Below are 26,995 nucleotides of genomic sequence, written 5' to 3'. Positions count from 1 at the left end.
GGCCTTCGTTATTTATTTCTCCAGGTAAATTTTTAAAATTGGGGGGGGGGACAAACAAAAAAGGATTCAAAATTATCTTTTTACAAAAGTCACTGATATCAGAGATGTCACTGTGAACCTTGATCACTATGGAGGGCTGCTCACATCAAGGATAAGACCTCTTTTTTTTTGAGGGGGGGGAATTAGTTCCAAGGGATGGATTTCAAGTTGTGCCATCTTTCTTTCTGTAGGAACTAAAGCTGAGTTTACTTCTTTCAGGCTGTAAACCAGTGGAGTAGTGCTCAGGATTACACATTGACATCCTGTATAGGGTTACATATGGTGTATATGTGTAAGGAATTAAATGTGACCATGGTGATGTGGATATATATGTCATTTCCCCAATTTTTGCATTTGTTCCTCTCCACTAGGGAGATAACATTTGTGAGAGAGTGGGCAAATCGCACATCTGTGTATACTGTAATATCTCATTTTAATTTCTGTGTGTGCGTCAGTGGCTGAGGCCTGCCCACGTAATCCATTGTGTTTCAGGGATTTTTGATATCTGAACTTAACAACAAGTCTTGTGTTTAAAGAAAAGAATCCTGCTTCTACAATAATATGTAGGCCAGGTATTATATTGGTACTTTTATCGGTCCAAAACACACTGCAGAAATAATCCAATCTGAGACCGCTTCAACTGCCCTGGCTCAATGCTAATGAATTTTGGGAACTGTGCTTTTGTAAGACTTCTCTATCAGAGAGCTCTAGTGCAACAATAAACTACAATTACCAGGATTCCCTACCACTGAGCCAGGGCAGATAAAGTGGTCTCAAACTGGATTATTTCTGCAGTGTGTTTTGGACCATTGTGTCTGATGTTTGGCATGACATCTCTGCAGGTTTGTATTATTGTATTGCACTATGCCCCATGGTAAGCTGTGTTTGCTTAGGGTAGAAGTAGGAATATTTAGCATCCTCCCAAGGTGCAATTATACTGAGGTTCCTGTCTCTTTTGTATCATAGGAAACTGAGTCTGTATTGACAGAGATACAATTTCACTCCCTGTGGGTTTGCAATAAGCATTCCAAAGTATCAGTTACTTCCCCTGGGGATACTTGGTCCATCAGTTTATATCTGTAAAGTGACAAGAGGACTGTAGAGGAAACAGACGTTTGAAGTGGTGGGCAGGCGGGGTGGGGGAGCCTATTGCCATCTCACATAGATAGATTTTTCAAGTATGACATGCATGAGTTTGGCAAATGAACCCACAGCAAAGCTTTGCTGTTTGAGAGCCATACTTGAATATTATTCTGAGTTTGAACAGCGTTGCTAGAAGAATCATTAGCTATAAGAGGCATTAATCATGAGTTCAGTAGAACAAAGCTACTATAGAAATGTTAAGTGGTCATGAGGTTAAATGCTGGCAGCCTGCTACTTGTGGGAGGGAGCATTATAAAACAAACCCACCTGGAAATTTAGGCATGCATGTGTGCCTGTGACTTCAAATTGCCTGTTGACTTGTGCCAACTCCATGAATTTTTCATAGGGTTTTCTTAGGCAAGGTATACTCGGAGGTGGCTTTGCCAGTTTCTTCCTCTGAAATATAACCTGCAGAGCACCTGGTATTCATTGGCAGTCTTCTATCTAAGGATTAACCAGGCCTGACCCTGCTTAGCTTCTAAGATCAAATGTGATCTGGTGCCTTAAGTGTATTTATGCCCTTAAATTTAGGCGTGCTGAGTATTTAGGAGGAAGCTGCTTCCCTAGCTAATAGAGCTAATCATGCAAACTGAATTTTTAGGCCACATAATATTGGGCAGAATGGGGAGTGTGTGTGCACATGCCCTTCCTTCTTCAGCAAGAAAAAAAAAGTGTTTCTATGTCACCAGGGAAATGTTAACTTGCATCGAGACCTTGAGTTTTATTAGTGCCACCAATATAAGCACTCTTTATACCTGTTCTTTATACAGAACACATGTGTTCAGTAGTTTACAGGCAAGAAGTGTCTTCAGGTTCATTTTCAGGTAGCTATACCTGCACTTCACAGTTCAATGCTATATCAGTATTTTACAAGTACTGTAAATATTTTAAAGCGTAAGAAAGTATTATTTTGAGTCCAGTGACAAAGTCACATTGCAGGATTTATTATTTATTTATGGTATTTATACCCTGCCTTTATCAAAGAATATCCTTTGATAAATGTATTGTCAGTATATGTGTGTGCGCAGAAATACAATATTTCAGAAATTTTGAAATCATTGGGAAATAGGTTTTTTGCCCCTTCCTCCCCCCTTTTTTGAAAAAAAAGGCACAAAATCATGTTTGCTACATTAAAAGTAGATTTAGTTTAGACAATAATTACAAGTAGATTTTAATTTACTTTAAAAAAAAATCTGTTACAAATGGAGCTACTAGGTCCTAAACTGTAAGGAACCTATTTGGTTTTGTTAGTTTATTAGGAGCAGGGGGGGGGAAAACCTCTGAATAAAAACAGAAGAAGCCATCAACATTAGTAAAACAAAAGAAAATTATTTTGTTGTATCTAGTTCTTCATAGTGTCAAGCAGATGTAAAGCACTCGTTTCTATAAAAAGAAGTGGAAAACAGAAACCAAGACCAGGGATTGCAACAATCTGATACAGTACATAGTCTTGCATACAAATCTTGCCCTTACGTTTTTTTTAGAAATAATTTTGGGGATCTAAATAATTAAAAACCTTATCTTAAACATTTTGTTCAGTCTAAAAGACAACATTACTTAATCAATTTCCCCCAATTTTCAACGAAAGGAACACACTGTTCTTTCAGAGTTTTTCCATGATTCTCACCAGGCCATCACATCTGTATGCATGCACAGAACAGCCATTGTATAGCAAACCTCACAGGGAAATCTATCAGAGACAGTAGCTTCCAAGGGACAGGTTCTTGCATCCATTTCAAACATTGTGATAGGATATTTTGACTGCAATCCTATCTATATTTACCTGAGAATAAGCACCAGGAAAAATAGTGGGACTTAATTCTGTGCAAAAGGGTTCAGATAATGTCTTAACTATTTTTAACTTAACTTTTTGTATGTTTTTATGTTAATTTTATACTGAATTAACTAGATGGTTTTAATTGTTTTACAATTTTTATTGTAAAGTTTAAAAAATGTTTTTATCTTGTGAGCCACCTTGGGTCCCTTTCTGGGAGAAAGGTGGAATAAAAATTAAATAAATGATGATGATGATGATGATGATGATGATGATGATGATATTTAAATATAGAGGTGAGTAAATTTTAAATTACTGTAATTCCGTGGGTTGAGAGCCAACATGGTACAGTGGTTTGAGCACTGGACTGTGGCTCTGGAGATCAAGGTTCAGTTCCCCACTCGGCCGTGGAAATCCACTGGGTGACCTTGGGCAAATCACAGACTCTCAGCCCTAGAAACCCCATGATAGGTTCGCTTTCAGGTCACCGTAAGTCCAAAATTATTTGAAGACACACAACAATAACTATTCAGTTTGAAGTGTGTAATATGGAGAGAGCCAGCATGGTGGAGTGGTTTGAGTGTTGGATTGGGATACTGAGGCTGTATCCGCATAGTAGAAACAATCCAGTTTGACACCACTTTAACTGCCATGGCTGAATGCTATGGAATTCTGGGAATTGTAGTTTTGCTAGCCTGGGAGAATTCCTGCTCAGCCTTGGAAGCCCATTGGGTAACCTAGGACAAGTCACACTCTTGGCTTTAGAGAAAGGCAAGGGGAAACCTCCCTTTGAAGAAATCTTGCCAAGAAACCTCATCTTAAGGTTGTTTATGACTCAGAAATGACTGGAAGGTGGATAGCAAAGCTGAAGAACATTGCAAGAGTGTCCAGAACTGTTCAGAACTAGTAAAGCAGCTGAGGTTCAGGTATATAAATCAGAGTTGAGATAAAAATGCCTGTATCTTTCATGTGCCTGTGGAGATTTTGGTTTGTATTTCCAAAACAGTAATCTTCTCCCTCATGCATCAGGGCAAGCAGCTTTTCAGACTGGAGTCAGGAGCTCCAAATGCCCTTCTCCCCAAAATGGTGGGATGTGGTTGGTTGAGTGGGTTTGCCTTCCATATGCACAGATTTTGCATCCACAGATTCAACCACACTTAGCTTGAAAATATCCCCCCTCGTTGTTGTTTTTTACAAAATAGAAAACTTGATTGTGCCATTTGGCAGTGGAACACACTCCCTTGTAGTAAAATCTCCTTCCCTGGAGGTCTTTAAACAGAGTGCATCTGTCAGGGATGCTTTGATTGAGAGTTCCTGCATGGCAGGGGGTTGGACTGGATGGCCCTTGTGGTCTCTTCCAACTTTACGATTCTATTCTAGGATTTTATATAACGGACACCATTTTACTACACCACTGTATATAACTGGACTTGCGTGTCCATGGATTTTAGTATCCATAGGAGGTCCTGGAACCAAACCCCAGCAGATACCAAGGGCACAATGTAGTTTTAAAAAAAGTCCTACACCAAATCCCTTTGATACACATCTGAAGCAGCTTTTGGGATCATGCCCTACAAGTGTACAATCATGTTGGGGTTCTGTGCACACTTATGGAGCCCTGGTGGCACAGTACTTTAATGTCTGTACTGCAGCCACTCACTCACAAACCACAAGGTTGTGGATTGAATACCAGTTGGGGACTCTGGGTCGACTCAGCCTGGCATCCTTCTGTAGGTCACTAAAATGAATACCCAGCTTGTTGGAGGCAATTAGTTTACACTTTGTAAACCGCTTAGTACATCAGTAAGTGGTATAGAAATGTACTTGCTATTGCTACTTACTAGGAGCAAGTTGCATTGAATAGAGTGGGACCTATGTCAAAGTGCATGTGTATAGAATTGTCCTATCAATTACCTGGTGCCAGTTCAGTCAGTCTTGAATTCCTCAGCCACTCTGTTCTGCTAACCAAGCAGAGTTATTATGGCCTGTTACAGACTGCCAAAATAAAGCTGCTTTGGGTCTCTTTGGAGGTATGCTATTTAAATGATGCATGGGTCCTAAGAGTCCGGAGGTCGCGCCAAAGCCACACTCCATTCCTAAGCACTTGAGTGCAGCTTTGGTGCAGCTTCCGGATTCTTAGGATGCATGCATCATTTAAATAGCATACCTCCAAAGAGACCCGAAGCAGCTTTATTTTGCCAATCTGTAACAGGCCTAAGTAAGTGGTCAAAGAACTGAAGGGCCTAAATACATGAAAGGTGCCAGATCCTGACTGATCTTGGAAACTAAACTGGGTCAGCCCTGGTTGGCCTTGGATGGGAGAGTGCCAGCTAATATGAGGTGGTATGGGCTATATTCAGAGGAAGGAACTGGCAAAACCACCTTTGCGTATTCCTTGCCTAAGAAAACCTTAGGAAATTCATGGCGTCTCCGTAAGTTGACAGGCGACTTAAAGCCATACATGCGGGTGGGGATGCAGGGTGGGAGAGAGAACTGATATGCATACGTGGTGTGGAAAAAAAGACGACTTGTTTGCAAAATTTAATATGTTAACTAGAGCAGTGCTTAGGTTCTTATTTCCCCTAGAGGTATATTATCTCATGTAGAAAAACATTGTTTGGGTAGTATTTAGTATTGCCTGCTATACTGAAAATGGAATCACACTGATCTTGAGGGAGAGAAAGAGCACTATTTGCAATGTGTTTTGCATGATTTGTAACACAGAATTTGGCAGCTTTTGCTGACTTCTGAGAATGTTGAGAGCTTTTTATAAAGAGCCCTGGAGCCACATCAGCATTTCAGCTAAACATTCTGTAGGAGTTGGAAACAAGGGCCCTCCTTGCAATCAAGCCCCTAAAAGGTCAAATGTTTTCCCTTTCATGGCTTGAAGTGTCTCACAGGATGGAGAGGGTGGGATGGGAGTAGGGAAGAGGTGGGCTGTAGTGAGAAAGAAGGAACTCTGGGTGTTCCTAGTCACTGTTCCTTTGTGACCCATTATTTATTTTTTTAAGCTGTCATAGAATGGGAGGAAATGGGTGTGGGGTGTTTATAGATTGCAATGGTTGTGGCATCTAAGTGTGCCAGGAGGCTACATAAGCATGGTTCTTTCCTTACTCTGAAGTCATGTGTGAACAAAAATAGTTGCAGGCTCAGGCATTGAAAGGATGCTGCATATCGCTGATTCAGGATGTGATATGACCATTTAATTCTGCAAGTTCTCTAATTACACACACCCATTGCCTGCATATATTTACATGCCTGCCCCCTTCCTCCCGCCTCCTTCTACTCTAGACTAAAGGCTGGGTTATAATCTCTGTGTGTGACTTGTTATTGCAATGTTCTGTAAACCAAATGGAGAATCAGTTGATTGAAAAGTGGCATATGAATAGTACAAATAAATAACCTTGAAACTCCACCATGTCTTAAGGTGCAAAGACTCATCCACAAATTGACCAGTGCAGCTACATTATGCAAATTAAAACATATTCATGTAGATGTGAGTGATATGCATAATTTTGAAAATAGACTTGGATTGGGCTACAACCTTATGGGCAGTTAACTTCAGTGCAATTTAAGCAGCTTATCTTCAGAAGTGGAGTTTTTCTATATATACTATATATGCTTTCTCTATAAATATTTTTAGCTGAAATGGAGGCTTTTAGTGCAGAATCCTCCCAGTTACATTAATATGGCTAGCAGCAAACTGCTCTGTATCTTGAACAGTTTATATAGTTTCCCTCATTGTGAGCAGTGCTTGGATTAGATAAGCAGTTCCTCAATTTTTAATATAGACTTAATCTATCAGGTATGCAGCTAAGCGACAGATTTAACTCTTGGTAATGTTAATACCTCTTGAAGAAATCTAGAAGACTGAGGCTGTGTGGGGAAGGAGACTCTTGGTATTTGAATGCTAATAGTCAATATTTCAAGGTAGTATAGAGTTTTATTTTAAGTCAGTTGTATAGATTTGCTAACACTGTGCTCTCAAAATTAAGGCCCATCCCCACCTGGAAAAATAGTTTAAAACAAGATGTGAATTTGATTAATAGAATGAGACTATCCCCTCTCCCATCAAACTAAAGGCTGGGTTATAGTGTATGTGTGTGACTTGTATTGTAAATATATTGTAAACTATTTAATCTATAGATTTAAAATCATGCCTCCACAAGTGCTGTAATGATTAAGATGCTAGTGTGTGTTCTTCTCTCTCAGAATGATATTTCACTGTCATAACAGTATTCCAAAATCGCTCTCGTATTTAAAAAAAACCTCATCCAGTTGAAAGACTATCAGATTAAAAATAACCCGATGTATTAGTGGGGAAGTGCTCTGAAATGGACTGTGATTCAGAATAGTTTACAGCTGCTTATTTGTTTAAAAAGAGCTGAGGTTTTCATACTGTGTTCTAGGAAATACTGCCATTCATCTCTCCTTCTGAATAACAACTTTCCTATTCTTACTGATTTCCAGTGTGCAGCCCCAGGATAGTGCTGGATATGTTCTAGGTTTCATAGGAGTGATGGCTAGGTACAAGAGATTTCTTTGGTACCTAGTGCAAATTGAGATTGCACCGTGGCGTATTCAGGATGACAGATGTACAGAGACTGAAGGAGACAGATTGGTGTGGAAAGGCTACCCTAAGGACAGTAACTGTGAGAAATACTGGAATAAAAGGACATATATTTATTAAACTTTCTGTCACTATGATTTTTTTGGATATATTTGGTATAACTTTGGCAGCAAAATGGGAGCACTTGTGGAAAACTTCCCACATTGCCAATAAACTCTTCAGGATTTTGAGGACAATCATGGAGTTGGAAGGGGCCTCATGGGGCATCAAGTCCTGTAGGATCTCCATCTAAAGGATCCCTGCATTTTCTGATTACATTCCATGGGACTTTTAACTCCCCAGGGGCTTTGGAATAGGGAACACCTAGACTAGAGTGGGTAACCTTGGTCCTTCTTGGATGCTCCAATTTGCTAGAACTAGGTTATGAACCTCAGAGGTGATTAATATATCTCTGAGAAAGAGAATATTTGCTGATCTCATTAAGGAGATAACAGTGAAATGTATTATAAAAATAAGGAGGGGGCAGGGAGAACCTCAATTCCATGGTCTGTCAAACCTTTCATTCATGAGCAAGATGCTGAAGTGAAGTCTCTCAAAACCAAGCAGTCCTGGAAGAAATTAATCATTTGGATTGATTCTAATACAGTTGTCCCTCCCGATTCAAAGACTTGGAGCAGTCTCGCCCATTCACAGATGGCAAGCGGGGAGGGAAAAAATGGTGCATGTAACTGAGGCGTGCGTGCAGTGGCGCACACAGGAGCATGGTGCCATCAAAATCAGTGGCAACTTGAATATTGGCGTTTTTCCTGATTTACGAGGTTGGTGGTGGAATGGATCCCCCGTGAATTGGGAGAGATGACTGTATATGATTTAGGAATGAAACAGACTGATTTAGGAATGAAACAGTCCTGTTTGTTGGCTTGATTGTAAGACTGGTTAATCTAGCAGCTACTAGGAATAGGATCTTTACAATAATGACCTATTAACCTATGGATATTCTCCTTAACCTACAAATGGTTAGCACTTTTATTCTTTGCATTCAAAAAAGCTTTTTAAAAAAGATATATTTCTAGTGCCTTTTAACTAACCTGTATGTACTGGACATACTACTCAAGAATAGTATCTACTGTCTGGATTATATTTTATAAAATATTACTCCTTACTATTTTATATTTTGACAGTGTCACATTTTTAGTATAATGTAATGTTTGTGCATCTTTGAGAAGACTTTGTCCAAGAAAGTAGCCTATACATTAATGGGGTGGACAACAGTATAGGGTCTGAGAGATGCACCCACCCCATTTCCCACCATCTCAGACCCCACCGCCACCAGCACAGGAAGCACCTGCCCCACTTTCAAAAATGTCCAGATGATCACTTCAGCTTTTTTGAAATGATCATTTTGGGACAAAACAAGGTATATATGCATAGTGCTGTGTGTGTGTGTGTGTGTGTGTGTGTGTGTGTGTGTGCGCCTTGTTTTATATAAAAACTCCATTCCCTTGGAAGCCTCTGGCAGGGCATTTGGAGGCAGATTTTTGCCTCAGGGTCTGCTCCAGAGACTGGTGGACTGCACAGTTCCCATCCTTGTTTTAAACATTTTAAATAAATAAAGCATTGTGGTGAGTATATCATACATCTGATTATTCTGAAGAGACCCTGATTGTCTGACAACGTTACATGTTTTAGAGATACTGCTGATCTGTTCTCCGCTGTGAAAAACTTTGGTCCCAGCAAAGGTGAAATTATTCTGCCAGTCAGTTCAAAAGCAGGCATTCTAGTTTTGTACCATTTCCTCCTGGACAACTGTGATAAGCCCTTGTCTGCCATATCAGAAATAGGAAGTGCTCCATTATGTGTCATGTTATTGGCAGAGTGCCTGGAGTTGGAGACGGGGCGATGAGTGGTCTGGGTGCAACTCTTGTTGTCTAAACAACAGCCTATTCATCGCCATGTTTACCTAAGTTGTGTTCAATGTGATTCCCCCCCCCCCCCCCCCAGTTGATGTTCGAAGGATTATTGTCCAAATTACCTTCAGAGCCTCAGTTTTAGTATCTGCCCTTGGGCATGAGAGGATGAGTTTAGCCCCATCCTATGGAACCCTAGGATTTGTAGTTTTACAAGGTATTTAGGCTTTCTCTGCCAAAGAGTGCTGGTGCCTCACCAAACTACAAATTCCAGGATTTTGTAGAATAGAGCCATGGCAGTTAAAGTGGTGTCAAGCTGTGTGTAGATGAGGATACTGGAATACTGCTAAAACATAATTGTGAGAATCTAGATGTTAAAGGAGTTATAATAATCTAGATGTTAAAAAGATATCCCTGGGGCAGTAATTCCAGGGTTTAATTTAATCTGTTGTGTTAATCACTTATGGTTCTGTTGTGATAATATTTAGCACATACTCAAGACCTGCATATATTCTTTTGTTTCTTTTAAAATGAAGGTCTCCATTATTCCATTGGATGGATATATGTTGTGCTGGTAGATCAGGGATGGGGAAAAGTTTTAGTGCCTCATTATCCTCTTCTCCCCCGAGTTTAATTTTGTTGCTGTCTTTCCCCATTAGCTTTTTAGCTTAAGGCTGTAGATGGCAACAGACTGTTTAACACACTTGTCATTTAAAATGTTTCCTGTGGGCTTCCCTGAGTCGTGCTAATTTTGCTCTGTTGGCGGTTTCTAATTGTATGAGCAGAAGTGGAGCAACTGAAGAGTCACTCTGTATATCTGCTGGCTGATGAGATGTTGTTCTGTAGAACAGAATAATTGCTAATGGTTGTGATAACTAAATACAATGATCCGCAAATTTTGTCCATCTAAATTTGGCTTGAGGTGTTAGGTCTGGAGGGGAAATATATAAGATTAGGGTGGAACAACTGGGATAATCCCACACGTCTTATTAAAATGCATTCTGAATAAGAGGGGCACCAGAATTTGCTAATTTTTTACCTGCAAATAATAAATTGTGCTATCACACTCATGGATCCCCCCCCCCCCATTACAACAAAATGTTGTGGATTTCTTTAGAGATCAACACATTTTATTACTCGTTCATTTCAGTGATCTACAGACCACTTCATCACTTTTTACCATATTAAATATGGTTTGTCCTGAAAGTGCTTCGAAACCCTTTATGTTTTCTGTAACAAACTTATGTCTGTCCTAGAAATTATTCATTATTATAAGCCACCCACTTCCTCCTCCAAGGAGATTACAGATTGCGTATCTGTGGTCTTCATCCTAGAACTACCCTCCAGCAGTAGAACTGCAGCAGCTCCATGAACGCTCTAAAGGGACTCTAGCAATCTCAAATAATAGTTCATAGATTAGAAACTTAAATGTTTAAAAAATGAAACCAATGTTTCTCAAGATGGTAGATCCTTGACCTGTATGTTGCCTGTATATGCATAAGGTTGTAACTGCAATTTATGAGGAATCTATAAGGACTTGCAACAAGATACAAATAAATAATCTGTTTTCTTATAACAATTTTTAGCAAACTGTCTACTTGCCTTGAAGCTTGAGTCACATGGCTTCTGTACACCATTTATTTTATGACTGTTGCAAGAAAAACATTTTTAATACTTGTCTACCACCTCCCAAAGTCAGCAGAAATTTTTTATTCTTTGGCTTATTGCCAAGGAGAATTTTTCATTTGTCCCTGTGATCTGGTGGAGGGGCATTGAAAATGGAATAACTTGAAGATGAGCTAATTTGTGCCTGTATAGACTTGTCTGCAGGGGAGAGACAGACTAATTATTCTTGCTTGATTTTGGATAGGTTCATTAAATCTACCATGAACACGATATTTAATGACAGCTGCTGGTGCATCTGACACCTTCCTGGATTTTTTCAAGCCTTGGATTCATCTTCATGGTGTCATGCTTCCTGTGATGAATGAAGGACACAGGCTACTATGTCCTCATGTCCACTTCCACTACATGGTGTTATAAATGGATACACATTTCTCTCTGTGTTACGTGAATGCCAGCCACCAGCAGTCATTGGCATCGATCATAATAACAGTGCCTTCCTAAGTACATTTGCTCTAGTGTCTTTTTAAGATTGCAGCCTAGGAGTGCAATCCTCTGGGAGGTTTTTCTTTGCACACCCATTGAGATGAATGGGGATTGAGGAGTGCTGTACTGATTAGGCTTCCTCAGTACATTTTGGTGGGATCTCCATGTGAAAATGTCCCAGTAGATTGAAAGTCACCTCTGCTTTTCTCATTTCCAGAAATAAAATTAGCCATTTCATCATTTATTCCTGATCTAAATGCAACCAGCTGGTGATCATTTATGTTAAATACAAACACACAGCTGTATTTTAGTGCAGGGAAACTTGGAACTACTTTGGATTCAGGCAATCCCCAATGTCAAGATAACAAGCTCAGCTCATTTGTACAGTGATTGAGTACAAAGCAACCTACTGCTACGAATTGTTACATTTTATATGTCATGCCAAATTCATGTTCTTCTGTCAATGCACTCAGAATGCTAGAGTCAAAATATGTTTGCCATGACTGGGAAGTAGAAGTACTATTGTCACTTTGGGAAGAGCCACATCTCATCCTGAATCCTTAGTGCCTGTTAATTCGTTTTTATTGTTTGTTCTAGTTCTTCCCTCTGATTAGGGTTGTGAAGTTGTGAATTCAAGAGTACAGGATTTTCTATGCAGTCAGGTGTAATTTGAAATAATTTTGTTGATATGTGGCTTGCCCTAAGACAAACAGAAGGGAAACTAGATCCTGTAATTATCCTGGAGTTCTTTCACACATTTCTAATGCACTTTAACCTTGGGTCTACTACTTGATTCTACAGATCAGATTCTTAAGGGTAGTTAATTGTTTTTCCAGAACAGTCAACCATGTATGTTAGCACTTTCTATTGAATTTCCCTGTCTAGTTGCACTTTAGTGGGCTTTAACTGTGTGATTTGTGCCTCCCACTTTCCATCTCAAAGTTATAATTCTGTTTCTGTATTTGATGATTCACTTAGTGTGATGAATAGATTGTATGTATGTGCCTTCAAGTCACCTGTCTACTTATGGTGACTCCATGAACTTCATAGGGTTTTCTTAGGCAAGAAATACTGAAAGAGGTGGTTTTGTCAGTTCCTTCCTCTGAAATATAGCCCACAACACCTGGCATTAGTTGGCACTTTCCTGTCCCAAGTATTAACCAGGGTTGGCCCTGCTTAGCTTTCAAGATCAGATAGGACCTGGTTGCCTGGTCTTAAATGCCATTTGTACAGTAGGTCTTCCCAGAGAGTCACAATTGTTGGTTAATTGTTTGGTTTGATGTGGCTGTTCATTACAAATCTCTCTGTGTCAGTGTGCCATAACGAGAAAGAGAGAGATTTCTAATATTAGATCCCATTTCTAACAAAGATTGTAGAATTATGACAGGCTCTCAGTGGTGAAGTTAAATCTCCTGGCATAACCAGATCTGTTTAACTGGGGGATTGTGAAGCGTCTTGAGAAGGACCTCCTTGACTTTAATTTAGCTTTGTGGAAACAAAAAAAGAAAGACACTTTGAATTTGCTTACTGAAAGCCAGAAGGCACAGAACTTAACAAAACCTTGTGGAATAAGGTAAGAGAACGAGAAACATGGCGGAGTCTTTACTAAGATGAGAAATTCCTTTTTAAAACAATGATGCCAAATTTGAAATATTAAAAAAAGAGTTTATTTCAGGAAGTGGGAGAAAGGAAGGAAGAAACTGCAAATCACTGTTACATACTTCCAAATAAAAATCAATAGCTATTTTGTGTTACTTATCTTACATTTTCAGTACAGCTTATGGTTTCAGAGCAGTAAAGGACCAGTGGTCCAAGAGACAATGGCGGGTTACAGACCGCCCATTTGGGGCGGTCTGTACCCGCCCCTTTCCCTGGTGTATCGGGGCCTCAGCTGCCAGAACAGCAGCCGCTGAGGCCCTGATCCGCCGCTTTTCAGGCTGCGGGGAAGCGGCAAAATGCTGCTTCCCCGCAGCCTGAAAATGGGTGTCCTTGGGGCTTCAAGCCCCAAGGACACCCAGCGGCGGCGGGGAGGAGAAAGCGGCCCCTTGGCCCCTTTCTCCCTTGCTTCGCCATCTGAAGGCTGCGCCCAGCGACGCAAAGCAGTGCCGCAAACCAGGAAGGAGCTCCGAAATGGAGCTCCTTCCTGGTCCGCACTAAGGGCGCACTAGGCGCCCTGGCGCGGAGCAAGGACGTCATGTCCATGCCGCCCTGTATAGAGGTGGCGCGGCCGTGACGTCCTCATGGCGGCGGCCGTCTGGAACGGCCACCGTCATTTTTTACGCGCAGAGCGCGTATTAGGGTTAGGGAGGTGCGGAAACACCACACCTCCCTAACCCTAGTACGTGCTCCGCGCGTACTTTAATGGCGGTGTATAACCCGCCCAAGTCTCTGAACTGCCCATTAGCCCAGAAAACTACAGAGGATGAAGTCTATCATTCTGAACTGGAGAGCAGGAAAATAATTCCTTAGTGGAGACTAACTAAGTAGTGAGGTAAACTACATAATCAAAAAATGCTTTAGGTTCATTTTTCTAACATTTCTGACTTAGGTCATCTTCCTAATGGTTTTGAAGTTGTCCTAATGGTTCTGAGATGGCAAATTCCAACTAGTTACAGCATTTTGAAAAATAACACAGATTTGTATTTGGGGCTCTGGAAGAACTTTGGGTATTGCTGAGATCCTGAATGAGTAGGGAGTGTGGTGACAAACCTATGGCACACATGCCAGAAGTGGCACTCAGAGCCCTCTCTGTGGGCACACACTCTGTCACCAAAGCACAGAGTTCGCCAGAGTTTGTTACTAGAAAGTCAGAGAAACGTGGCACTTTGGATAAATAAGTGGGCTTTGGGTTGCAGTTTGAGCACTCAGTCTGTAAAAGGTTCACCATCACTGGAGTATGAGGTTTAGACATTGTAGAAGGATCTGTTGTTTTGTTCAAAATATAGAGGTTTGTCTCATCTTTCAAATAACAGTTAGAGCATCTTATATGTTTACCACAAACCATCTCTGTGGAATATATCTTACCTCCTGTTGTCTATGTTGTAACTTAGTATTATTCATACAGGATGGAATTCTGCAAACTGAAGTTCTAGTTCACATAGTGATATACATAATTGATTTGCCATTACTTTATTAATTGAGGACTTAACCGAATGTGTGAACTGTCTCTGCTCAAAAATATTGTATTTGGGTTGGCATTATATGATATGAAAGTTCAGTCTGAAGTCAGTGGTATTTGCTTGCTCTTTAGAATCATTGGTTGGATGCCTCAGACGTAATTTACACAACTGCACGTATACATTTAATGTACATATTGGGAGGAATGGGGTTCACTATAGCTGCATTCTATCACCCTATTTAATTTATATGCTGAAGACATTATACAAAAAGCATGACTGGACTCAGAGGAGGGAGGCGTGAAAACTGGAAGAAGAAGCAACAATCTCAGATATGCAGATGACACCATAATACTAGCAGAAATTATCAGAGATATGGAAAGATTATCGAAGAAGTCAAGGCAGAAAACACAAAGGCAGGTTTACAGCTGAACATCAAGAAAATAAAAATTATGACCACAGACAATCTACATAATTTTAAAGCAAACAATGAAAAGGTTGAAATAGTTCAAGGTTTTCCATATTTGGACTCAATCATCAATCAGAGCAGAGATTGCAGTCAAGAAATCAGAAGAAATTAGTACTTGGAAGGGCAGTTATAAACATACTAGACAACATCTTGAAGTGCAAACATATGTATCATTAAGTACTAATATTAGGATTGTCCATGCTATCATATTTCCCATTTCTGTGTATGATTGTGAGAGTTGGACAGTGAAAAAACCTGAAAGGAAAAAAATCACTTCGTTTGAGATGTGATGCTGGAGAAGAGTTCTCAGAATAAAAGGCCAATGAATGGGTCCTAGAGCAGATCAGGCCCAAACTTTCCCTGGAAGCAAAGATGACTAATCTGAAGTTATTATATTTTGGCCATATCATGAGAAGATAGAATTCACTAAAAAGGACTGTACTGCTTGGTAAAGAGGAGGGCAATAGGAAATGAGGAAGACCGCATTCAAGATGGATAGACTCAATCCAAGAAATAACAGCCATTAATCTGCAAGAGCTAAGCAGGGCAGTTGAGGAAAGGGTGACATAGCGGTCTCTCATTCATACAGTCACCGTGGGTCAAAGTCAACTCAAAGGCAGTTAGCAGCAACAATAAATAGCAATGCACAGCTAGGAATGGCCTCAAGCAGAGGGCCTAAAAGGGCCGCCATTCAGCTGTGTTGGCGGCATGGCATTCAGATGATGAGCACCCTGAATACGACCAGAAGCTGCCCTGGGCGTACTTCAACTGGGAAGAACCGGCCCAAAAAGCAGCTATAAAATACCGCTTCTTTTTGGCACCTGGCTTAGGACCGCAGTGGCAGCCCAAATCAAGACTGAGCATTTGTGGCTGATGCGGTCCTGGGGTGTATGGTGGTGCAAATCTTTTGTGCCGTCTGCTTTACCCCAATCTTTGCCTTTTTCCAGATCTGGGGTATATTGCTGTGATGTTACTACCAGGAACTACTAGTTACAAGGACTAAGAAGAGATAAAGATATGTGAGGGATATTTGAGGTTGGGAAAGAAAAGCAGTCTTAGTCTGAAGGGATATTAACTCTTTATTCATTTAGAAGGAACAGGTGTACCCATGTTTAGTCAGACATCACTATAATGAAAAAAGATGCTAAAAATGCCAAGACCATAATATGATTCTTGGGTAATATTGGATAATATTGCCTCAAGAAATACCAGTGGCAAAGGAAAATACCCTAAAAACCATCCATAGATGGTATCTCACACCTGATAAAAAAAATACTGATACATTTCAGGAAGATTGGATAATCTTTTGGGACTACCATATATACTCGTCTATAAGTCTAAAAATTTGTACCCAAAAATTGACCCCCAAATCCCAGGTCAAATTATTTACAGGTCAGTATCTTTCAGATTTCCCCATAGAGAGAGACTTTCTTTTTCTCTTGAGCCAAGCAGAAAGAGTCCTGGGTGATTAGTTGCTGTTAAACAAACTAACAGAGACCCTCTCCCACCTGCACTAGCCGCCGCTGTCTAAGGAGTCAAGAGCGAAAGTAAAGTTAAAACACTGCTCAAGGAACACACTGAAGGAGCCTCCAAGTTTTATCTTTGACTTATCCACAGGTCATGGCAAAATCCATAATTTTGGCCCCAAAACATGAGGTTGACTTATAGTTGAGTATATATGGATTATTATTATTATTATTATTATTATTATTATTATTATTATGCTTTATTTATATAGCACTATAGATTTGTAGGTATGTAAATGAATATTCTCATTGACTTCAACCTCCCACGTTGCAGATAGATCTCTGGAAAGACACTCCACAGCTAGACAATACAGACTCACTGGCTCTTGCTGAGAACCATTACCTTGATTCTGCTGCAGAATAAATTTTCATCAGATACACATCCTTGGTCCATGTTATAAATTAGTGTTGTTTTTCTGTATTCCTTTTTGTCATTGTGGTACAGAGGCTATACGTTTTATTGCAAAAATTCAATAATAGTAGTAGTAGTAGTAGTAAAAAATACCAATGGCATCAGGTTTAGATTCCTTTTTGATGACTAGATAAATTTGTGGAGGATAGTTTCATCAGTTGTGAAAGTTTAAACACAAACTACATTTTCAGTGGTCATATACTGTCATTTTCAGTTACTAGAGGCAAGAAACGGTGGAGGGAATATGCTTCTGTTGAAGATAGGAGTGCTGAGCAGGACAACTTTAGCATGTCCTGCAATTGAACAGATTTGAATGCATTGCTTTGCATGAGGAGAAAAAAATATAGAAAAGAAAAAAATCACTAAATAGGTGAATTAAGAGTGCACATTTGCCTGTTTCTTATTGAATATATTTTTTCTTTTTATTTCATTTTTAATGGAAGAAGAAATTATGAGATCTGTGAAACTGGTGAGATCCAGAGCCGGGTATTCTTTCAAGACAGCTTAGTTGCTTCAGGCAAATTGAAATGCATGAACTGGGGAAAGGGCCAGGGCACAGAATGTGATTTCAATACAAAGAGGTAGATGACCGTCATCATTACACCAAATGTAGTGACCCAGTGCTAAATAGATGCAAGTCTGTTCACTTGTAGTTTGGTAGAAAGCAAACACACCCTTATTGCTTTCACTGCTCACTGTTACAGGAAAATGTCTTAACTTGAAATTTAGTGGATGCGCAAGAAAACATGCAGTCTCAAGTACTGGTCTGAACACGATCTACTGTTGTTTTTTAAATCTTGAGATGAATACTTCATTTAAGTTGCATGGTGATGGTAATTTATTTATTAGTTTTTAAGATAAACATAGGCCCAGCTTCCGAATGCATTTGTGTTGTCCACAGTTATTGTACAACAATTAATATGTTTATGTGTGTATGTGCCGTCACATTGCCTATTGACCTGCGGTGACCCCATGAATTTCATAGGGTTTTCTTGATCAAAAATTATTTAGAGGTGTTTTTGCCAATTCCTTCCTCTGAAACTATAGCACTTGATATTTGATGGTGGCTTCCTATCCAAGTACTAACAAGGGCCCGGGACAGATGGTCTTGAAGTAGCATGCCGCCACCAATTCTAGGGCTAGGGACTGCACACCAACCGCACGGTTCCTAACCCTAGCACGGCATGGTGGCGGCCTGTCCTCACAGGCTCCGCCATCTTGATGTAAGCGACATGCAGCATATAGACGTTGCTGCGTGTTACTTACATCACAACTGCATCCGATGACCCAAGAAGAACCCAGTTTTTCTGGGTTCTTTTTGGGGCGGAGGAACGCCTGGCAGTTTGGCTGCTGCTGCGTCCGTCCAAAGGGACACAGGCTGCTGTCAGCCCGCCCTTTGGGGGTGATCTATCCCAGGCCTAGGACTGACCCTGTCTAGGTTCCAATATCAGTTGGGATTTTTAGACCTTGGGCAGGAGTTAAAGACAAAGGCCTAAATCCATTTGCTAACCCCAACTAAAGTATACCCATTGAATCATTGCTGAATTGCAGGTCAACAGATACGTACATCTCAATTTGTCTGCTCTGGTTGGGATTACCTATTCGATTTAGGCCAAAAATCCCTATGTAAGAAATAAAACAGCCACCTAAAACTAAAATAGACTGGGCAAATAAAAACATTAAAGAATGTAATCTACCACATAAAAAGTAGCTGCCTACAAGATAAACATTTCCCTGAGCCAGAAAAGTGAAGCTTAGCAAACAGTAGTAACAGAGTCAAAGTCTCTGACAGGGTATTCCACAATCTGAGTGTGGCCTTGTGTACAGCTTTTACTAAGGTGGTAAACCATTGTCTTGTCCAACCCATTCTGCACTTTGTTTGTTTCTGGTTGTTTAATTAAATCCTGTCTTTTTCCCAACATGGGACCCAAGGTGGCTTTCAGCAAGGTTAAAACAAGATAAAGACCATTAAAAAAAAGATTTAAAAAACAACTCGGGGTGGGGGCTGAATGTTTAGATTGTCCCCCATCAGTCAATGAGGAGGAAGAGGGTGTCTGTCTTTTTTTCAACATCATTGCATCAAGAGCATGAGAGTTAGGCACCTGAAACATGGAAAATATACTAAGGGGTCAGTAAAAGTGTGTGCCTGCAGTTGTTTTATTAACAATATTAAAATGTGACTGCATTTCAAACTAGAAATACTGTCTTCAGGTAGATGACTACTGCAACTAGTTGCAGTTGACTGGAGCCAACTTACTCTAACTTATTTCACCATTCTAATCTATGTTACTGAATCTGAAATCGTTGTGAACTTGGAAGGCTAATGGTAATGTCAGTGTAATTGATCATATGAACCTAATATGGGATTCTATCATTGTATTGTATCCTGGTGCAGGAACACCAGTTACTTATCTGTTAACAAAGTAAACCATGACAGTTAAGGTGGGATCAAATTGCTATAACTGTGTAGTGTGAAAGAGACTCATGTCTCTCCAAAGTTGATACTACACAAGTACAGTACATCCTATGAGGTAAGGCTGTTAAAATCTGAAGTATGATTTTCAGTGGATAAAGCTTTCTAACTGCTGTACTTCTTGTTATCAAATATATATAATTGTAATTCTTGAAAAACAGCTATATTTACACATTTATTGGGCCAGTGTTTCTCTTCATGCATCACAAAAATTTTCCATTTACCTTTCCACCATCCACATAAGGTAAAATATGAAGCGAGTAAGTCCACAGAGACCCACATGTGTGTAAGTGATTTGAAGCAGGAGAAGACTAATGTGAATTAAGCCTTCATGTGACATGTCTGCCTCGGTGTGATGACCCTTTCTCTCCCTCCCTCTCTTTCTCTCTCTCTTTTACTGTTGGGGCTGGGTTCTCTACTTGAGAGAAATCTGTGAGGGGCTGCAAACTGCTAGTGACTGTTGCTAAAACTGGTGATGAGCAAATCCAGTGCCAAAAGTAGGCTGGTCTTCCTTTTCTGTTTTCTCCCCCCTCATTCCCTGTCCAGCTCTTGCCAGACTTTTAGACTGGTTATTTGCAGAGATTTTTTGAAATTAGGTTCATGTCTGCATGTTGTGTCCACGCATGCCTACCTTTCATAGATGACATTATTGATGTGATACAGAGGATGGAATATACACCCACTTCTTAGTTACATAGATAGTTATTTGTTGGAAAGCATGTAGATGAAGTCTTCATCTACTGTGGCACATAAAACAGTCCTGAAAGGCTTGTCATATTTTTTTTCTGGTGTGATAGTAAAGACAAGGGGTGCAAATACATTGTAGATGTAATGCAGTTTGATGCCCTTTTAAGCACCGTAGCTCCATTCTGTGGAATCCAGGGATTTGTAGTTTTACAAGGTCTTTAGCCTTTTCTGCCAAAGAGAGTTGGTGTCTCATAAAACTACAAATCTCAGGATTATGTAGAAAGGAGCCATGCTAGTTAAAGTGGTGTCAAACTGCATTATTTCTACAGTGTAGATGCACCATAGGATGGGAATTGTGTGGCCATCCAGATAGTGCTGAGCTACAATTCCTAGTTTTCCTTCCTTTTCGCCATGCTGCCTAGTGGTACATGGAACTGCACTCTAACAACATCTGGAGGGTCACACAATTCACACCCCAGTCTAAGATATCACTTCATTTGACAAATATAGTTTTAATGTTACCATTTCCCTTTCAAGTAAGGCCTTTGAAACATGTCATGGTAAAACACTGTTTATTGTATAGTTTTAACTGGCAAATACTTTTGTTTTTCAGATAACCACTCTCATTAACCACAAAGATAAGCCAAAGCGGTCAGACAAGACTTTGAGAGCAGTCCAGCAAGTGGGTCAAGCTGTTAATCTGGCTGTTGGGAGATTTGTTATGGTGGGCGAAGCCATAGCTAATGAGAACCAAGAGCTGAAAGAGGAAATGAAGGTTGCCTGCACTGAAGCAAAGCAAGCTGGTAGGTGTATGTAGGGATAACATTAATTGCTTGCCTCTCCTGTGTGTGGAGGGGTGCCTACATGTTTTTTTTACTTATTGCAACCCTATGAGTTTCATAGGGTTTTCTTAGGCAAGAAATACTCAGAGGTGGTTTTGCCAGTTCTTTCCTCTAAAATAAAACCTACAGCACCTGGTATTCATCGACAGTCTCCTATCCAAGTACTAACCAGGGCTGACCCTGCTTAGCTTCCAAATTCATATGGAATCTGTTGCTTTTATTTCTTGCCTTTAGCTGTTTGGGACAGTTTGGGAGTTGGTGGCTACAGCCATTTAGTAATGATTTTGTCTGCAATAAAGGGTTGCCATTTAAATCTTTTTAGTGTTTGGAGCAGTGCCTGTATCTTCCCACAGGGAATTCCTCTAGCTAGAATGCCTTCTGTTTTGCTGAAATTGTACTTAACTCCAGCTGCTGACTGGCAAACAGTGTTAGTAAAGTGAAGCATTAACACAGATGAATTGGGAGATGACCACACTTCTCAAGGATGTCTGGTCTGATTATTTAAAGTGGAATCAGTTCTGTTGGCTCCTTGGCACATGACCTGTGGCTTCCATTACCTTAGAATTTTTAATGGAGCTTATGGAGAAGCAGAAAGGTTTAGGTGTCTGGTTACCTAAACTGAGGGTACTCAAGTGCTACATTGTCAGGGGCTGTTTTCTCCACTAGATGATAGTGAGGTCATTCAGACATCTTTTTTTCACGCAACGATGCGAATTCATATTGTTCAATTTTTTTTTATCAGAACCGCATCTCTGCGCATCTCTCTGTGTTCTGTTGCTCCCACATGCTGGCCTTTCCTGTGCTTCCCCCCCAGGGCTGCTGGTGAGCTCTGTGAGAAACCATCCACAGCCAGGCATCTCGAGGTGAAGGCAGCAGCAACATCTCCCACTTCTCCCTGGAGCTGCCAGCATTCAAGAGATGGTGGTGGGAGGGGGGAATGAGAGAGGGAGAGTCCTCCTGTCCCATCACCAGAGGGGAAAGATGCAGCAGGGCATGCAGAGTTTAATCCAGGGTTTATTCGCATTGGTTATTCATACTGTCTACAATTCAAATATTTTTTAAAACTCAGAAAAACATCCGGTGCCGATTATCCCAGGTTAAGTGAGTTTTCTGGCAGTCTCCTCCCCAAAAAAGAGCTATCGAATGCATCCGGGATGCATGTGAACTATGAAGATTCAACTTGGATTCATCCTAGATTATTTTCATTGTCTGAATAATCCCAGGGTTAAACATTTGGGAGACTTGCAACAAAAGGTCTACAAATGCAGTCCTTTGACCTAGAAATTGCAGCGTGGAAAAGTACCATATGGTTGAATCTAGAGCCCTCGGTTTAAGGGAGAGGAAGGATGTTCTATCGTGCTGCACCTCAGGGCCAGCGGGTTACAAACATGTAGCTAAACTATTTTCCAGGATGACATTACTGGACAAGATCCAGAACTACAGGAACAGATTGTACACAAAGTGCAGGACTCTACAGAACAAAGCAAGGGACCAAAGCTACCATAGCAACCAAGATGGTCCCAATTAGCTAGACAGCAGGGTTAGCTTGTGGAAACATCTAGCTTGTAACCTCTGTGCTAGTTTGCATGGGAAGCATTTGAAAAAAAAGCTCCCAACCTGTGAGTCTGATTGTGCCCTTTGGGGCAGATGTTCACGGTTCCACTGACCTGCCATATTTTAAAGAAAGTGAAGTAATAGATAATTATCATTTTGTTTTAAATTGTAATGATGTTCTTAATTGCTGCTTTTATTATTTATATTGTTAGCCACATTGAGCACCTAGGAATAAATACTGAATGTGTTTTAAAATAAATAATCAAATAAACAACTAATGTCCACTCTAAAATACCATTAAATCCAGAATCTAAAATTTTCTAACTGCACCACTATCCTTGTAACCACTGTAATTTATAGTAAAGTCTGTCCTGTCCTTTTTGCATGGTTGAATAAAGTCACCATCCAATTCTCAGTATTTGTCAGAGGTTGGAAAAGTTACTTTTTGGATTACACCTGTGGCCATGTTGACTGAGGGATTCTGGGAATTATAGTTCAAAAGGTAGTTTTGTCCATGGTATTAGTAACAACTCTGAAGTAGGTTTAACTGCTATATTTTCTTTTATTTGTAGGGGAGACCATTGCACAGCTTACAGATGTAACAGCCTTAGATCATCCAGAATCTGATGGCCAGATAACTATTTTTACAGACAAAACAGGCGTGGTAAAGGCTGCAAGACTACTCCTTTCTTCAGTAACTAAAGTACTGGTACTGGCTGACAGAATAGTTGTTAAGCAAATTATAAATTCTAGAAACAAGGTATTCATCATTTTTATAAATACTTGGCAATACATTCTTATCTGTGTGAAGAAGCTGAGTGATTGAGAATGAGAATTTTGTGTTGCTGTAATAGGGTTACATTTTATGGGTGTCATATAGCTAAATTTAAACTCTTGTTGCTGTCATTGATATCAGTGGAAACTGGTAAACTGTTTTAAATTAGTGTTTTTTTATGAAAATAGTATTGCTTCCAGAATGAATTTAGAATTTTTTTACTGTTAGGTTTTTAGCTGTACTTTGTTTTAGCCTATATTGCAAGTTGAATTGTGACTCCATACCAGGAGAAATAAAAAAATAAATATTAATAATACGGTATGTTAAATTTCCTGCTAAATTCAATGCAAAAGAATTGGTAGATCATCCATTATCTGAAATGCTTGGGATGCCATATTTTGGATGTTTCTGAATTTTAGAATACTTGTATTTGCATATACATAATGAGATATAATGAGGCTGAAGAGAGACTGAGAATCTGTGAAATGGTGTGGATTCCCACCATTTCACAGGTCTTTGCATCTTTCTCCAACTGCATCTCTTTCCAGCCTTGCAAATACACTATAGGTATGTACTATGCTACTTGTGTTGTAGTTGTTGTTTTTTAAAGAATGGTTTTTGGGGGGTACTTCAGATTTTGGAAATCTGGATCAGGGATACTGAGCCTTTATTCAGTTTTGGCTGGATTATCCATTCCTGGAACAATGTTAGATAACCCCTTTATACTTCAGTGCTGTACTATAAAACATAGGATTAGACTATAATGTGCTATAGTGAGAATACAAAAACAGACTTAATAGGAGTGAAATGGACATTGAATGTATAATATATAATTGCATCTAAACACGTAGAACTTATCTTGACAGCCTTGTTGTTTTGATCAGCAGTAGTACACATTTATTACTGATGATTTTATCACTTTATGTGGCAGGTCCTTCTAACCATGGAGCAACTAGAAAAAGTGAGCAGTTTTCAGGAGTTTGTGCAAATATTCAGTCAGTTTGGAAATGAAATGGTGGAATTTGCTCATTTAACTGGAGACCGACAAAATGTAAGTACAGTATCCAGAAAAATTCTGTTCATCCTGTGCTTCAAAAAATGCAGTAGATTAATAAAAACATTGTATTCTTCCCAGTCTTGCCTTTGTCTGGAAAAAAACAGCTAACTGCATTCTTTTATCTTCAAAATGTACTCTTCCTGTTTCATATCTTTCTATTTGTAACCTTTGCACAAACAATTTGATATTGTAATAACTGAAAAAAGTTGCTCCTTTGGAGTACAAGCCTTAGAATCTCTAAATCATCATGGGCCTGGGGATTCTGAGCATTTTATTCTAAAAGGTTATGTTTTCAGAGCTCTGAGTCTAATGTAGAACAACTGCCATTGAATATGATATTTTCATTCTGGTTAAATGATCAAAAAGACAGGATACTTCTTAATATAGTAATATAGAAATTATTTCTCCAGTAGCCTATCTTTGCAGGGAAATAGTCAGCAGGGAAATACGAGTAGGTTTTGGGAATTCCAAGGTTTCCAGGAGCTCAGCCCTATGCTAATCCATATATATAATATCTAGATATAGATGTATTGAGTGTTGTAAAACAGGGGATGGAGTGTAGTGGAGGTTCTATTTGTAACTGTTAATGTGAGATGAACTCTGGATGCTATGAATGCAGCTTCCTTGTAATGCAGAAGAGTGTTTGTGAGCAAGTTCTAAAATGAGACGAGATTTAAGGAAACAAAGATAAATGAAAAATAGTTCTACTCATCTCTGGGCTGTCTTGGTGAGTCAAATTTTTAGTGCTCTGCTTCTTGAGACTTTGCATAATCCTATGTGGGTTTATTTCCATTTTCTGAATTCCATGATTGCTAACAATTGAATCTTCGTGGGTTGCAAATCACAAGGAAGCAGTGAACTGGTAAAATCTCTCTTTTGGAGTCTAGACAGCTGTGAATGACTAGATCTCTCTGGATATCATAGAGGGCTGCACCCTGTCATTCTTGCTAAAACTGGCTTTTTCTCCCAGTGCCCTCCAGGGGTTTTGGGCATGTCATAATTTTTTAATCCCCTCTCCTGGCTATTTTAGGCCCAGGAGAGGTCACTTTCTATCCCCCCCCTTTTTTTTTTTTTAAAAGGTCATATCCTGGGCCTACATTGGTTCAGAGGGACCAAAAGCATGGTGAAAATGCCCCCAAACCCTAGAGGGCATTTGGGGGCAAAAAAGATTTTATTGCAAAATAAATATTTTCCCCTCCTGGTGGCCACAAAAACAACCTTAGGAACCACATGTAGTGTGCGGGCTATACTTTGCCTACCCCTGGCCTAAACAAACATTGGGTGTATCCACATTGCAGAATTAAAGCAATCTGACACCACTATAACTATGATGACTCTGTCCTACAGAATCCTCAGATTTCTAGTTCAGTGAGATATGGGCTCTGTCAGAGAGCTCTGATGCCTCACCAAACTACATATCCCAGGATTCTGTAGGATAGTGTGAAGGTAGTTAAACTGGTGTCAAACTGCTTTAATTCTACAGTGTGGATACAACCCTTTTCTGACTTGTTGACCTCAGATTTGTTGGATGGCTACACCCATTATCTTCACCCAACATGTTATTGAATGGGGACATAAGGAGAAGGCTGGTCTTCTTTTTGCCACTTAGTTTCATACCATTTTTCTTAGCACTCTGGGGGTTCCTTGTACAAACTATACAGCAGAGAGTGCAGAAAAATTTAGCCTCTTGAGTTCTTGGCCGCTACTCCCACTGACTATTTTGGTAACCTCTCGACTTGACTTCTGCAACGTGCTTTACATGGGGCTACCCTTGTGCCAAGTTCAGAAACTTCAATTGATACAAAATATGGCAGCCAGGCTGGTCATGGACACATCCAGAACTGCCCATATTACACCGGTACTAAAATCTCTCCACTGGCTGCCAATCAGTTTCTGGGCAAGATACAAGGTGTTGGTTCTAACCTTTACAGCCCTACATGGCTTGGGTCCTGACTACTTGCGGGAGCGCCTACTTCCATACAATCCACCCCGCACACTTTGGTCCTCTGGGAAGAATCTTCTATAACCTAAGAAGACCAGACTTTCAGCGGTGACCCAGAGGACCTTCTCATCAGTCTCTCCCAGGCTCTGGAATGACCTGCCGGATGAGATCCGCCATATTACCACCTTGGAAGCCTTTAAAATGGCTATTAAGATGGATCTCTTCTGGCAGGCCTTTTCCGACTCGGTTAGATCCATTAGATCCATTGGACTTGCCTCTCCCTCTATTGACACCTCTATGGCTACTGGTACCAAAATTGTTTGATACTAGAGGATTAGTTTCTTCCGCTAATCTGCCCGAAATTTTAATATTATTCCTATTGAATAGTTTTAAATTCTTTGATGTTTATTCTCTTTTTATGAGTCTATTACTGTTTTTATGATTGTGAAGAGGGCTGGAGTCTTGAGGTTTTTAAAATGTAATTTTTAATTGTTTGATGTTTATTTATACTGTTGGAATCCCCTTTGATTCCTTAGGGGAAAAGCGAAATAATAATAATAATAATAATAATAATAATAATAATGAAAGCCTTTTCTGACC

The 26,995-nt window shown here is 39.9% G+C and overlaps 1 protein-coding gene across 1 annotated transcript in view; it reads left to right on the top strand.

The window, feature by feature from the left end:
• Positions 1 to 26,995, top strand: part of LOC149316872 (alpha-catulin-like) — a 66,222-nt gene that overhangs the window by 7,935 nt on the left and 31,292 nt on the right. Inside the window, exons 2-4 of the mRNA XM_089518336.1 lie at positions 20,839 to 21,028; positions 23,194 to 23,381; positions 24,328 to 24,447. Coding sequence (XP_089374462.1) covers positions 20,839 to 21,028; positions 23,194 to 23,381; positions 24,328 to 24,447 — 498 coding nt within the window. The remainder of the gene's footprint in view (positions 1 to 20,838; positions 21,029 to 23,193; positions 23,382 to 24,327; positions 24,448 to 26,995) is intronic.

This window comes from Sceloporus occidentalis, unplaced genomic scaffold, assembly GCF_023333645.1.
Source record: "Sceloporus occidentalis isolate IW3139 unplaced genomic scaffold, rSceOcc1.0.p SCAF_3, whole genome shotgun sequence".
Taxonomy (NCBI): Eukaryota; Metazoa; Chordata; class Lepidosauria; order Squamata; family Phrynosomatidae; genus Sceloporus; species Sceloporus occidentalis.
Note: the sequence above shows the minus strand (reverse complement) of the source record. Positions and strands in the feature narration are given on the sequence as shown.